The following is a 15,479-nucleotide window of genomic DNA, read 5'->3' on the forward strand; positions in this document are numbered from 1 at the left end:
CAATCTCAAGCCATCCCTTCCAACTTGAACTATTTTATGTTTCTAATAACATCTTGTGCATATGATTTTTACGTTTGCAGATGCTTATGAGTGTGAGTTTTTAACAATTTTAGTGTTCAAATACTCTCTGAAAACGGGTGTTTTAAAATTTAATATGAACATATTTTCTTACTCTTCTGAATTTAAAACTAGATTTTTTGTGTCTTTCAATTTATATTCTCTCATAAATCAGGGTGCCATTTCATAAGACTTATTAAAGTCACTTGTAAAGTGTGACTATGAGTAGCACTACTGTAATAACAGTCAAGATGTAACACTAAACTAGTTTTCTGTCATTCCCTGTAATGTGTGTTTCATTTAATCATGGTGACTACGTTGATTGACCTTTCAACATTTCACCCTTTTCCTGAGAGGTTCCAACTAGTTGGAAACAAACACATGCATGTGTGTGCACACACAGGATTTTTTTCATTCAATGTGCCTTATATTGCTTCTTTGCTTTCTAGTATGGATAATATCCTACTATGTTCTGTGTCTTTTTAGTTCATCCTGAATAATTCATGTAGAGTACTGCTTCCTTTATCTTCATCTTCATTTGTTCCTTTCTATAAGTTATTGTATTTAAGATTCTTTTGTATCTGTAAAGTTGAAGGAATTTTGTGTTATTTTATTTGAAGAAAGTGAAATTTTCCAAACACTTGTCATTGATTAAAGCAAAACAAAAATGCAGCACAACTCCATCCAAAGTCTATCAACTTTTTATTGTGTTTCAGTACTTCTGGAACTTTGCATTGGTAGCTCAGAGCTTTACTTCCATATGAAAATTAAACAAATAGAAAATATTCTTCTCCTCTGTAAAATCAGAGATACTTTCTTTTTTGTCTGAAATGTTTTTGGCTTTGAATTTTGTTCAGTGAGAAATGTGAGAATCATCTGAGATGGTCAGGAATATAAAACTGAATGTAGGAAAATACTGATACAAACACATTCTATTTATAATGTGTACATGAATTTGATCATAGTTATAATATTTCTGTTTTCTTAAAATACATATATGTGTCATTCTTAAGATCAATGAAATACATGATCATATTTATATACAACTCACTAATTTCTGTTGTGTTGGTAAGTTGCCTACAAGTACTCTCCAAAAATTGGTCATATTGGGGTAGATTTTGAAAAATAAATCACTATTGTGGATGTGCCTATGAGATTATTTGATAGCGTTTTTGTAAATTGTTTCAGGTGACAGAGGTTTCTCCCAATGTGACTAAAAGCAGTCAAGCAGAAAAAGAAGGTCGTGTACACCAGTGTTTTGAGTGTAGTCAAACCTTTTCTTCAGCCACCATGTTGATGCACCATAGTAAAGAGGTTCATGGCAAGGAGAGAATACACGTTTGCCATGTCTGCAATAAAGCCTTTAAGCGGGCCACACATCTCAAGGTATTTGGTAATAACAGTTGATTGTTCTGTTAACTCCTTCTTTTGTTTTGGACTTTTCATGATATTAATGAAAGGTACCTATTATCCCTTTACCTTTCCTTTCCTTTTACAGTGTGAAGGGTGTGCATCTGAGAGAGGGAGTCGAAGTGATAACGTATACACAGATAGAGGACTCTCTCCTGGAGTATGGAAAGGGTTTTAATGTATTGACCACAGAATGAAAAATGTGAATGCCTGTCATGCAAATAATAGTGCCAGAGAAAGATTTCAGTTACTTTATTTGCTTATGAATGTCATCACTGCTAGTCCTGATTTCCAGACAAGCTTTTGGAATTATAGGAAGCTATTTGCTTTGCACTCTATCACTTGATTTTTAGATGCTCTGTCTTGTGAGTACAAGTGATGTCTGTAGAGGAAGCATTTGTTTTAAATATCCTTATATTATTGCTGTTGTTTAGTGATATTTTTGATGCAGTTTTCTCTATATTATGAACAACCCAATACTTCCAAGTCTTTTAAAAAAAATCAGTGGTGTGTTTAATTTTTTAATGAGATTATAGAGTGTTCATGTTAGGAATATTGGGCTGTACTAGACAAGTAGTATGTCCAGGCCAGTATGCTATCTCTGAGAGATACTAAGAGGCAGTGATGTGAAGAAATACTTTATGGAAAGAGCAAACATGTAACTTGTCCAGAATTTTGCCAGCTTCCCAGAATTTTTACGAGGAAATTTCTGGAGCCAGAGGCAATGTCTTTATATTAAATAGCTCTTAGGAGAGTTTTTCAATAGATTTCCTTTCACTCTAGTATCATATTTTGAGGAAATATGCCCAGTTTGTGAAGTTTACTCCTTTGGAGTGATCCTGTGTGTCAACCAGACTCTTGGTCCTTGGGGAAACTGTCATAAAATGTGGTGTTCTGAAACTGTTAGCCTGTGGTTTAGGAGAAATTTTCCAGGGGGAAAAAAAAAAAGAGAAATACAATATTGATACTTGTTTTCCTTAAGCAATGATAACAAAACGTAAATATCAGTCTCTCTTCAATTTGTTTTTTTAGAACTGGCTGGTATTACATTTTGTTCATAATTAAACCTTAACCTTCTATTAACCTTCCATTGTATACTGGGCCCAGGTTAAAGATACAAGGTAACTTCCTACCCTGGTACAGCCCTACCTGAAAGGAGGTTGCAGAGAACTGAGGACGAGTCTCTTTAACAAAGTAACAAGCAATAGGACAAGAGGTAATGGCCTCAAGTTGCACCAGGGAAGGTTTAGACTGGATATTAGGAAGTATTTCTTTACAGAATGGGTTGTGAGGTGTTGGAAAGGACTGCCCAGGGCAGTGGTGGAGTCCCCATCCCTGGAGGTGTTTAAGAGTCGGGTCGACATAGTGCTTAGGAATATGGTGTAGTTGGGAACTGTCAGTGCTAGGTTAATGGTTGGACTGGATGATCTACAAGGTCTTTTCCAACCTTGATGATTCTGTGATTCTGTGAAGTTGGGTGGCAGTGTTACTCTGCTTGAGGGTAGAAAGGCTCTACAGAGGGATCTGGACAGGCTGGATCGATGGGCTGAGGCCAACTGTGTGAGGTTCAACAACGCTAAGTGCTGGGTCCTGAACTTGGGTCACACCAACCACATGCAGTGCTACAGGCTCAAGGAAAAGTGGCTGGAAAGCTGCCTGGCAGAAAGGGACCTGAGGGTGGTGGTTGATAGTCTGCTGAATTTCAGCCGGCAGTGTGCCCAGGTGGCCAAGAAGGCCAATAGCATCCTGGCTTGTGTCAGAAATAGCGTGGCCAGCAGGGACAGGGAAGAGATCTTGCCCCTGTACTTGGCACTGGTGAGGCCGCACCTTGAATACTGTGTTCAGTTTTGGGCCCCTCACTACAAAAAGGACACTGAATTACTGGAGTGAGTCCAGAGAAGGGCAGCAAAGCTGGTGAAGGGTCTATAGAGCACCAGTCGTATGAGGAGCAGCTGAGGGAACTGGGGTTATTTAGTCTGGAGAAAAGGAGGCTCAGGGAAGACATCATTCTCTGCAACTACCTGAAAGGAGGTTGTAGCAAGATGGGTGTCGGTCTCTTTTCCCAGGTAGCAAGTGATAGGACGAGAGGAAATGGCCTCAAGTTGTGTCAGGGGAGGTTTAGGTTGGATATTAGGAAAATTTCTTGACTGAAAGGGTTGTTAAGTACTGGAACAGGCTGCCCAGGGAGGTGATTGAGTCGCCATCCCTGAGGGTATTTAAAAGACATGTAGATGTGGCACTTAGGGACATGGTTGAGTGGTGGATTTGGCAGTGTTAGATGAACGAAATGATCTTAAGGATCTTTTCCAACCTAAATGATTCTATGATTCTATGAACTTTCTCAGCAAAAGAGATTTGAAAAAAATTTGCAGTCCAACTCAGATCAGAAACAAAGTGGACAAAAACCTGCTATTTAAATAAGGCTAGGGTGATGATAGAAAAGCATTTATATTTAAAAGTTGATTTCTTGAATGGGTACTTTCTGATGTAAAAGACAGTCTTACTTGCTTTATTTGGGATGCTTCTTGAATCCATGGCTTTGTACCAGGAAGCACTTCCTGCTCACTGCAGTAGACCATTTTCAACCTTCAGATCCACAGATACCAGCGTTTGCAAAAGATCACATTTATTAGTTTCTATGAAAGGAGGATAATGTTGCATGTATATGTAAAAATTGGAGAGTGAACCTCACTGGATGGTGAAGTTTCAACAGTTTCTTTTCCCGTATACACATACAGACACATACAAACCAGCAGAATGACCAGCTAAGTTCTCGGAACATTCATCAAAAATGGGGCAGAAGTTTACAGTTTGATACGGCTGATCTTGTGGAAGCACTATTACTCTCTTTTGACCAGCATAACAGTTTGATCTTTGTCAGTCCAACTAGTGGCTATGAAAGCTGATAAATCTTATTTCAGGAGGGTTTTCTCAGTATCCTGTACAAACCCAATCCAAGATTTCTGATGATGAAAGTCAAAATGAATCTCCAAATCATCATTTTTCACTTCTGGTGAGATGGAGGAGAGGGTGTTTTAAACAAAAAGACAGTTTCATTTAGTACTTAGCCATCATGTCCTAAAACAGATTCGTCCTCTTCATCAGGTGTTCCAGAACATCAGCTGTGAGCAGTCTTTAACAGGAAGTTCAACAAAGATAAATGAAACCATGGGTTTCATTTTAGGGTTTAGGGCTTAGGGTTTGGGGAAGCGTTCAGTGTTCAGTGATCTCTTACTCAAGATCTTCATTTTGTACTGATGGTATTCTGGAGATCACCAAAAATGTTAAGAGCACTGCCAAATTTCAGGCTTTCTAGAAAAACCCAATAGGAGGTAAGGGTACCAATGTTTAGATGACAATACTTAACTGTATTTGTTTTCTCGAAAGGCATCAGCACCAGCAATTTCACAATTATCGGCAAGAAAAGCTTCTTTAGAAATTATGTATGAACACCCCCACCACCTACCCCAGCCCTGGTGTCAAAAATTTTCTGTGCAGTGTTTTCGGTTCCCCTTCTGGTGTTGGTGACTGTCCTGATTTTAGAGCTTCAGAGAGGAGAATCTTAAAAGACATCCACAGTTACTAAACAGTCCAATTCCATATCATTAGATAGTGGAAATACCTGCAGGACTTTAGATAGTACATAAAGGACGGACATCATTCTAAAATGAAAATAGAATGAGGTTGTGATCTTATTAAAACAATGGAATGAAACAAACTTTTTAGTGTGATACTTTGAGGTGGTTATAATTAATGGTTCAAGATTGGTGGGGCATGAGAGTTGCATACTAGTACATGAGTTGGGGGGTAAAGGGCCCTTTCAGATGTTTCCTATTTTTAATGATTGTTTGGGACCCCAAGATATTTCCAGTCTGAAAAATATGAGAATTACACAAATAAACTTGTAAATAGCATATGAACAATCAAAGAAATACTAAGGGTGTCTATAAAGAAGTGCTTGCACTTCAGAGCATTGTATTCCTATGAAATATTTTCAAAAGCATATATTTTTCAGGTAAGATGTAAGGGTTTGGCAGATCAGTGGAACAGAATTGCATCAGAAACTGTTTGTTCAGAGAAAGGTGGCAGAGAAAATTTTATAGCAGCTATCTGAATGCTCTCCTGATTACTTTCAAGTAAAAAATGGAGCATGAGGTGTTGTTAGGGTTTTGGGGGTTTTTTTTGTTATTTTGGATTGGGGTTTTTTTTGTGGTGGACAGAAAAAAGCAGCCAGTTTCAGATAATTTTTCTGGAGTAGGTCATAGCCTACTTCTACAATTTCAGTGCTTCAGGAGATAATGAACAAGATAAAAGCAAAAGATTTTCTTCATCTCCAACTAAGCTGTGGTTTATGATTCCTCTGTGATTTTCTTAGAAGACCTTTTATTATTTCCCTATAATACTATATTATTATAATTACTATGATAATAATATTCTTCCCTGTAACTGTCTTGCTGATTTACCAATGAAAACAAATTCTGCAGACACAATTTGCTTCAGTTCATGGAGTGAGGAATAGGACTTCATAGACATCAAAAAGGCTTATTGTTTAGGTGTAGTAAAGACTTATTGTTTAGATGTAGTAAAGACTAATTAATAGTCTAGTCTGTAATGGACAGACTAGAAGAGAATATCCACATGCATTTTAGAAAGGGGACAAGTACTCAGTACTGTTTCACATACAGTTCTTGATTAGTTTTTAAAATTAAATATGTTTGCATTTGCTTTCTTTTGTAATTTGAATTGTATCTTGGTATTACTGAAGAGATTTAAATGAAGAAGTTAATAGATTACATAAGATACTCTAAATTTGCAAAACTTATGGGCCCAGCATCAGTGAATTAAAAACACTGAAGTTAGAACTGTTACTAGTGGTTCTTCATAAAGATGAAACATGTCATACCCTCATTCTGCTTTCTTGTCTGCAAGGACCTTAGTGATTTTTTTTTTTAAATTATTATTAATTTGAGTTCATTGTGAAGTGGTTCTATTCGCACTTTGACACAGTGCAGCTGCCTGTGTGTATGTTGTGATAGTCCCCTCTGAGGCCTGTACAGTTTTACAGTGATACTCAGGTGCTGAGTAGGAATTATGTATGTATCAGGCAAGGGGAGGGGAGATGAATACTGCAGAGGGGAGGGAAAAAGGTCAGCGTTAACTTACAGTGTGCACAGTTGTCCAAAATCTGTGTTTGTAAGTGAACAAAGCATTTCAAGAGCTCTTTTTTTTTATTTATTTATTTTGCTTCAGATAATTAGTGAAGGGACTAATGTATGCAAAAAAAGCAATGCATACAGTTATTGACAGAGGTTTTCAGAAATTTAAAGATACTGCTGCATCAGCCTTACAACGAGTTGATATACAAAAACAATCTCTCATTGAAAAGAAAAAAACCTGCAGGCTTCCATCTTCCTCCAGCTTGTCTGGTGATGACTAAGATCCTATGTTTTTGTCTTCAAAGTGTGAATACATTTTTATGTTAAATACTGAAGTTCTTTTAAATGGTCTGAAATGTATTTTTTTTCTATACTGGCTTAGGAACACATGCAAACCCATCAGGCTGGACCTTCACTGAGTTCCCAGAAGCCTAGAGTGTTTAAGTGTGATACTTGTGAAAAAGCTTTTGCTAAGCCAAGTCAGCTGGAGAGACATAGTCGCATTCACACAGGTAATACCAGAAATTATTTTTATCTTGCAAGATTTTCTTGTGAATAAATGGGTGTTATGTTTGGATTCCTTGCTCAGGGTTTCAGGTAACTGCATTTAAATATCAACTTAAGCTTAAAAAAAACCCAAGTAAATTTCTAACCCAGAGAGTTTAGAAAATCATTCAACACAGTTCCCCATAGGATTCTCGTAGAAAAACTGGCTGCCCATGGCCTGGATGAGCAAACAGTCTGCTGGGTCAAGCACTGGCTGCATGGACAGTCCCAGAGAGTGATGGTCAATGGAGCTAAATCCAGCCGGTGGCCGGTCACAGGTGGTGTTCCTCAGGGCTCGGTGTTGGGACCATTTCTGTTTAACATCTTTATCAATGATCTTGATAAGGACATAGAGTGTATCATCAGTAAGTTCGCAGATGACACCAAGTTAAGTGGTAGTGTCGATCTGCATGAAGATAGGGAGGCTTTACAGAGAGACTTGGATAGATTGGATCAGTGGGCCAACGTTAACGGGATGAGCTTCAACAAGGACAAGTGCCAGGTCCTGCACTTGGGCCACAACAACCCCATGCATCGCTACAGGCTTGGGGAGGTGTGGCTGGAGAGCTGTCTGGAAGAGAAGGATCTGGGGGTTCTAATTGACAAACAGCTGAACATGAGCCGGCAGTGTGCCCAGGTGGCCAAGAAAGCCAACGGCATCCTGGCTTGTATTAGAAATAGTGTGACCAGCAGAAGTAGGGAGGTGATAGTCCCCCTGTACTCTGCACTGGTGAGACCACACCTGGAGTATTGTGTCCAGTTCTGGGCACCTCAATACGAGAGGGATATCGAGGTGCTGGAGCGAGTGCAGAGGAGGGCAATGAAGCTGGCGAAGGGCTTGGAGAACAGATCCTATGAGGAGAGACTGAAGGAGCTGGGACTGTTAAGTTTGAGGAGGAGAAGGCTGAGGGGAGACCTCATCACTCTCTACAACTACCTGAAGGGACATTGTAGAGAGGTTGGTGCTGGTCTCTTCTCACAGGTGATTAGTGACAGAACAAGGGGGAACGGCTTTAAACTCCAACAGGGGAGGTTCAGACTGGACATTAGGAAAAAAATTTTCACAGAAAGAGTGGTCAGACAGTGGAATAGGCTGCCCAGGGAGGTGGTGGAGTCACCATCCCTGGATGTGTTTAAGGGTCGTTTAGATGAGATGCTGGGGGATATGGTGTAGGGGAGAGCTTTGTAGAGTAGGGCTGACGGTTGGACTCGATGATCCCAAGGGTCTTTTCCAACCTGAATGATTCTGTGATTCTGTGAAATTAAAATGAACAGCAGACTTGAAATCTCAGAAACTGTGTTTAAAGCCAGAACATCACACTTCACTAAGGTTCTCTGTATTTTGGGGTTGGCAGTACTGCTGAGGTTATGTGAATGCATGGGCTTGTATCTAAAAGTTTGTCGTCTTTGAAGCAGATTAATAAAAGCATATTTTAAAGCATTATTTAAAGTGGTGTAAAGACACTGGATATGATCATCTTCAAGTCTATAGGAGAATGTACAAATGACTGGGTGTGCTCAGTGATGTTAAATAAGGGACAGTCTTGACTGCTGATACTGACTGCTGTATGCAGTGCTTCATTGTCATTGAGCTACTCAGTTCATCTGGTTCTAATGCCAGTGCTTTTAGTTTTTTGTGTTCTTTTCTGCTTAATTACTTTCTTCCACTGTTACTGTATAAAAAGACTATACTGATTTCTTTTAGGGAGCACACATTTTCTGTGATAGAAGTGCTTTTCAGGTTGCAGCTTCTGCCCTGCTACAAGTTGAAAGCTGTACATGGGATAGCCCAACTGCCTTCCCCTTCACCTTCTGTATCTTAAGAACATGAGTTCTAAATATAGGAGTTGGTTCTCTGAAACTTCTCTCTTTTCCGTACCACTGCTACCAATTAAGAGCTGTCATGGCTGCTAGAGTTAAAGACAGGGGAAGGTTATCTGTGTTGCTACAAAGCTGGAGGGCACCAAGGAATTGACTGGATGTGCTATATAGCATAAGAAGACTCCCACAAAAGGGTAACTCTCTTTCAGTGAGTCAGCCAGAGCTTTGTCTTTCCCCTGTGTCAACTTCTGGTTGTTAGCTTTTGGCTGCTCTTTGTTCATTTAAAGCAAAGTTCCTAATCTCTTCCTTCAAGTTATCTTGTTAACCCTGTCATTTTTCCTTGGTTAGCATCACTTGCTGGTCTTGTGACATGTAATTTGAGTTTCATCTTTGAATGGACCTTCACTTTGCATCTTCAGATTAAGTCCTTGCAGTTTTTTTAGGACTGCATCTCTGAAGTATAGACTCGTCTATATCTGAGTGTCTTGTGCATGCTGTTATTTCATGCATCAAAACTTTCTTTTCTCTGTCTTTGACAAATGCAGTCTTTTATAAACAGACACATGCTCTCACATGCATTCTACCTTGCTGTTCCAAATGTTTGGAAGGATTGTAAATGTTTATTCAGTAGTATCTTTGAATTCTTTTATGTGTCTGTATGACATCTGATAGGCTGTTGATGTCTTGATAATTTACATTATCTTAATATGTCCTTATATACTTGTGTATCGGTTAATTTATTTTCTCTTACATTATGTTTATGTCACGTTCTTAAAGGTAGGGTCTGTCTCTTTGCTCTGTTTTCATGAAGCAGTTATATGGTAGAGTTTCTGTCTGTGTCTAAGGCTGTATACTGTGATGTTATGAATAATAAATGTTAAAAGGATTTCCAGGGAAGACAGGGAAAAAAAAATAGATGCGGCTGAAAACATTTTAAGATTGTCACAGTCTAGGAAACTGCTTTAATGTCCCGTATAGGAGTGGCCATATAGAAGTCGTTGTTAGGTGATGAATGAGTCTGTCTTCCATTAGAGTTAAATTAGTTCATACTGACCATTGCACATAAGCAGATACTGAGACAGCTAGTCAAGGTTTCCAAAGAAATTAATGTAGTCCGGTACTTGTTTTTGTAGTCTGATACTTGTTTTAGCATGGAAAAAAAGAAGAATTGGAGAATAATTAGTCAGTGATTCCAAATGTGAATGAATTAGATGAGGCCTATACAGTGTGTAGCCTACTGTGGCATTTTTTGATTTGTTCTGGTAAAATGAATTTGGCTCATTTTGGTTGCCTAATTCAGCACACGGTTTGTATACTGTCAAAGGTAAAGTAGGAACAGTAATTGCAGGAGCACCTCATTTCATGAGTGTTTGCGCTTTGAGGTGTTAGGGTTTGCTCAGCAGCTGAAAGCCAGAGAGGTCCCAGGTCCAGGCCCTGACTCTTTTTTTACATTTCATTCAGTTGCTGAGAACTCTCTAGCAGGAAAGGATAGGAGTTTGGATAGAGAGGATTCATGAACTTGGTGAATTTATGGTTTGAGTTCTTTTGCTAAGGAAATTCTGAGATTTGGGAATCCTAAGAGCATGTTTAGAGATGTTGCAGTGGGAAGGCATGGATAGACAGGAGAGGCAATGAGCGTAAAAAGCAGTGAAGAACATGGGCGATCATTTAGCTGGGAAGGGATGAGATCCTTATGGATCAAGTTGTGAAATACTGCAGTGTGGGTGATACGTATCGATTACAGTGACTAGAGAGTATTGTAACAGGAGGGGAAGTTATTATGGTAGGATAGACTTTAATTTTAGTGGTCTGCGTCATCCACTTTCAGCAAAACTGAACTTCTGGTAGATAAGCAATAACTCTTGATAAGGATAATGGGTATTTGCAGCCATGTGTCAGCTAGCAGCATTCATCGCTGATTGGTTGCTGCTAGTTGCAATTACCGTATGATGGGTGTGTGTATAAGCATGTTTTATAAGGGGTGTTCATACCAACTGGTTGAAGGTGGTTTCTCATCTGAGCATGGGAGGAAACTTAGATCTGATCTACTGGGGCTGTTTTTATGGGTTAGGGGTCTCTGCTGACCCTGTGTATTCTCACTTAATGGGTGGAATGTATATGCTTCTCTTCCCTTCACCCCCTGCCCCAAGGGAAATGGTGATTGCTCTTCTTGAGAGAAGAACTGAGGAAGGGGCATAGAGCTGCTTTGAGGTTACTGTGGTAGAAAGGAACATTCTGGTTATACTGGGGGCAGGAAAAGAGAGGCAGGAATTACAGTCCAAGGAGTTTAAAAGTCTTTAGAATTCCCCAATAATTTTCTTTCTGCATAACTGATTTAAAGAATTAAAGAATTACAGACTTTAAAGAATGGCAGTGTTCTAGTTAAGAGTTCCACAAAATAATCTGAAAGCACAGAAGAAGGCCGGTTTCCCTTCTCCTGCTTTGATTCATGCCACCCCTTGTAATAGACACGGAGCACTTTGGGAAGGCTGAGAGCAGAGCAGAGTCCCTTTATGCATCTGTTTCTCATAAATCTGCGCCATCATAGGAAAAATTCTTTGTATTTTGGAATGACTTGTAATTTACTCAGTAAATCCTCAAATGTTTTTGGGTCTCTTGTACTCGGGTGCTCATGTGCTAGTAATGCCCACAAACTGTAACAATCCTTGCTAAATTCATTTTTATATTACTGTTGTCTGATGTTGTTGAAACAGCAAATCAATCCATGTGATAGTCATTCTTTCAGAAGAGAATGTTCTTTTAAAAATCCCTTAAAACCAAAAGAGTGAAAACGTGCTGCGCAAAAGTTTTTAGATGGGTCCTCTTACATAAATGGTGATAGAAAAGGCTAATGTAAGTCTGAACTGATTCACTTTCCTAAATGTATGCACCTTGTCTGTGAGAAAGTGTTTGTGATTTCTATCTTGATTAAACATTTTTAACAATTTATAATGGTCAATACCTACTGAGTCAGTGGCCAGAAGGAAAACACATTATTTCTCTTAATAGCTCTAAATACCTTGTACATTCAGATTTATCAGTGAAGAGCAGTTTGGAGAAACGTTGCCGAAATTAGAGGGAAGCTGATGCTTCCAATTCTACAAAAAGAACATGTGGTAATTTATTACACACCACAAAAAGGCTGTTCATCTTAACAGAGTAGAAAACCTGGAGTCAAAAGTATCTGAGGAAACATAGATTTCACTTCAAACTATTGAGACCATTGTTAACAAAAATCAAAAGAACATTTCTGTGCTTTAAAGGACCTTTTATTGGTTGTCTGAGAAGTTGATTTTAGCATGGAAGCTACAATGCGTGTGGCGACACTAACATACAGGTAATGAAGGAAGAGAGAAATCGGTCCTTTAAGGAAAACTGTGGAAAAGTATTTATACTCCTGCTTGTGCTTTATGGTGCTGACTAAGAGCAAAGTGTATTTGTAAGTTCAGCAGATGCTTTTAGAAGTCCTTAAAGATACAGCAGTGTGTCTTCTGTTGATGTCAGAGGGTTGTGGTCTTGAGTGTTGAAGCAAAAGTCTGGTTTTGCAAAGTAGGTATTTTTGAATTTTAAGTATTTTTATAATGAATATGTTCCTGAGTTTTAATTTAGAAATTATTAGTATTCCAGCAGATTAAGAACAATATGCCTGCTTTGGTAAAATATGGGAATCACTAGTAGCTATTGGCACAGGAGGCCACAGGTCCCATGTAGAATTAGCAGAACTTTTTTAACACAGTTGACTTTCTAGTTTCTTACAGACATCAGCTTTGTTAATTCTAGAATATTGCTTTATCTACATTATTCTGAATGATGTAAAAAGGTGATGGTTCCCTTGGGTACAGAAAAGTGAAACTGGTAAACTGATTTTTGCACCTCTATTAAATAATTTACTTAGATAATAAATCGGGTAGGAAAGATAACAATATAAGTGGTTTATGACTTATGTAAATATTCTGACATTTAATTTGGGATGTTTTGCTGATGATATGGAGCCATAGCACTGTTTTGAGAAAGTCTCAAGGAAAAAGATCATGTCTACTTAATTTCTAGGTCATCTTGATGATTTTTACTGAATTCTGAGCTGTATTTTTATGTTGAAATGAGAAATTATTAAATACATTTTTCTCTTTTATAAGGTGAACGGCCATTTCAGTGTACACTGTGTGAAAAGGCTTTTAACCAGAAGAGTGCTCTTCAAGTCCACATGAAAAAGCACACAGGGGAGAGGCCTTATAAATGTGATTACTGTGCAATGGGATTTACACAGAAAAGCAATATGAAACTGCATATGAAGCGGGCTCATGGTTATACTGGTATGTAGCATAATGATAGTAATGGTGAGTGCAGAGAACCATATGCTTTACCAGGAAAGCACAAAGCACTTCCCTTAGGTTGCTGAGGAATTAGGCACTAAAAGTCAAAGACCAGAGTTGAAGAGCTAGTAGTTGCACATACAACCCAAAAAGCAGGTTGAAACAGAGATTGGTTTACTGCTTATGGTTCCTTATTTTCTATGTGGAGCTCTGTAGTACAGAAATACAAAGTTCAAAAACTATTAAAGGCAATCATTAGATTTTTTTGGAAATTTTTCAAAGAGCGTCTCATGAATTTACAGAATCTGAAGTAGTTTTGTAATACCTTTCCCAGCATGATTCCTTTATTCCCAAGTGCTGTATTTGCATTTTTCTTAGCCTATACATCAAATCATACTCACTTATCTTTTTCTCTTGAACTTTGGTAGGTCCTGTACAAGAGCCTGCTAGTCATCAAGAACAAGAAGGGGAAGATATTAGTCGTGCTTTGAATTTAGAAGAAGTGGTACAAGAATCTTCAAATGAATGGCAAAGTATAGGCAATGTTTTTCGATGACACCTTAAAATTTGAAAACTAAAAATGTTTCTGGGACTCGAATTTCTCAAAACAAGTTTTCAGAAAAGTAAAAGATAGCTTTTACAGTTAAAGCTTCAAGCATTGAAAATATTAACAATAGAATAATATATTATAGTTTTTTTAATTATTTACAAAAATTACCTAAAAGAATCATTCTTTTTTTAAGCTTGTAGAAGAATATTGGGAAAACATCATTTAATGTGTGCTAAGTTGTCTGTGAATCAATGAACTCAGGTAATACTGTATACAGTTTCAACTTCTAATTCACAGCCAGTATATCTATTTGAAAAATAAACTGGAACTTTATATCAGACTAGAATGATTCCCATTTTTAAAGGAGGTGAAGAATAACTGTGGGAAAACCATGAAACTGTCGGTCAGCTTTCTTTCTTATGTGCTTAGAGAAATAATTGAGGTTGGATACAAAATGTTACACAGTAGATGCATGCAGTATAAGATAGTTTTGGTTTTTTTACAAGGCACAAGAAAGCTCTGTATTTCTGTTTTAAGCTTTTTTTTAGTACATTTTGAGATTTTGTTGAAAAAAATAAAATGCCATGAATTTATAGCTTTTCTTGAGTTAAACTCATGCGAGGGAGCATGTTCATTTCCATTCCAACCGTAGAGGCAGTTAGTTGTTTTTACATTAAAAGTCTGAGGTTTTAAACTCAGCAATAATTATTTAAAGAGAATCCCAATTAGAAGAAGTTCCAGCGAAAGCCTTCTTTTATGTTTGCTGTATTGGATCAGCAGGTACATCTCTCAGTATCTGTGGAAAACGCAGCCATATACTAAATCTGGGAAGTAAACCTACAATTTTGTGTTAGCAGTGAGAAATTTAAATGCACACTAGGTCACCTATAATATACAATATTCCCCAGTGCTGTAAACAGTTATCATTTTAAATCTGTAAATTCCTCATTATTTGTGAATTTTGGAAATGTTACTTTTATTTGTTGCTGTTAAGTCATTGTTTCAGCAAAACTACCTAGTTGACTAAGTAATGCTTTGAAAGGTGCCACTTGTTAAGTATATTCATAACAAAGAAACACTGGAGTAAAAACATAGTCATCTTTTAGACATTCCAAAGACAGAAGCTCTTATTTTTACCTTGTTCTTTTGAATTTTATTTATATGTTACATATATATAGATATATATATATGTGTGCTTGTATGTATATGTATATTTAAAGTTATATGAGCCTCTGTGTGGCTGATCAGTATATTTTGTAAATACTAATCCCAGTTGCAGGAAGTTCATCTTTTCGGTTTGCTGCAAGTACTTCTAGATCAGTGGTGGATTTGTTGTACTATAATACAGAGCTGGATTTTAATTTACCTTCTGAAAGATAATTGCTCTCCGATCCAAAAAGCCCTTTTCTGTAAATATTGTCTATACTTTGTCTATGATACAAACTAGTTATTTCAGATTGCTGAAGCAAGAAGTCACTGTTGGTTTTGATAGGGCATCTCTTAATTCTTTTGTTAACTCTTTGGCATATGTATATAAGTAATATAGTTGGTGACATGAAAATAACACTTTTGTTATGTGGAATATTTAATTCAAAAACATGTTAAATAATATTACTTTTTTCCAAA

The 15,479-nt window shown here is 37.6% G+C and overlaps 1 protein-coding gene across 9 annotated transcripts in view; it reads left to right on the forward strand.

Moving 5' to 3' along the window:
* The window catches only part of ZNF236 (zinc finger protein 236), a 96,414-nt gene extending 80,935 nt beyond the window's left edge, over window positions 1-15,479 (forward strand). For 8 of the 9 annotated variants that reach the window (XM_074823213.1, XM_074823239.1, XM_074823223.1 and 5 more), the window contains 4 exons: window positions 1,246-1,443; window positions 7,006-7,135; window positions 13,127-13,303; window positions 13,732-15,479. In XM_074823213.1, coding sequence (XP_074679314.1) covers window positions 1,246-1,443; window positions 7,006-7,135; window positions 13,127-13,303; window positions 13,732-13,859 — 633 coding nt within the window. In that variant the 3' untranslated portion in view covers window positions 13,860-15,479. Of the gene's footprint in view, window positions 1-1,245; window positions 1,444-7,005; window positions 7,136-13,126; window positions 13,304-13,731 lie in introns of those variants that run through there. The other variant, XM_074823269.1, reaches the window with a different exon arrangement.

Source organism: Strix aluco, chromosome 1, assembly GCF_031877795.1.
Source record: "Strix aluco isolate bStrAlu1 chromosome 1, bStrAlu1.hap1, whole genome shotgun sequence".
In the NCBI taxonomy this organism is placed as follows: Eukaryota; Metazoa; Chordata; class Aves; order Strigiformes; family Strigidae; genus Strix; species Strix aluco.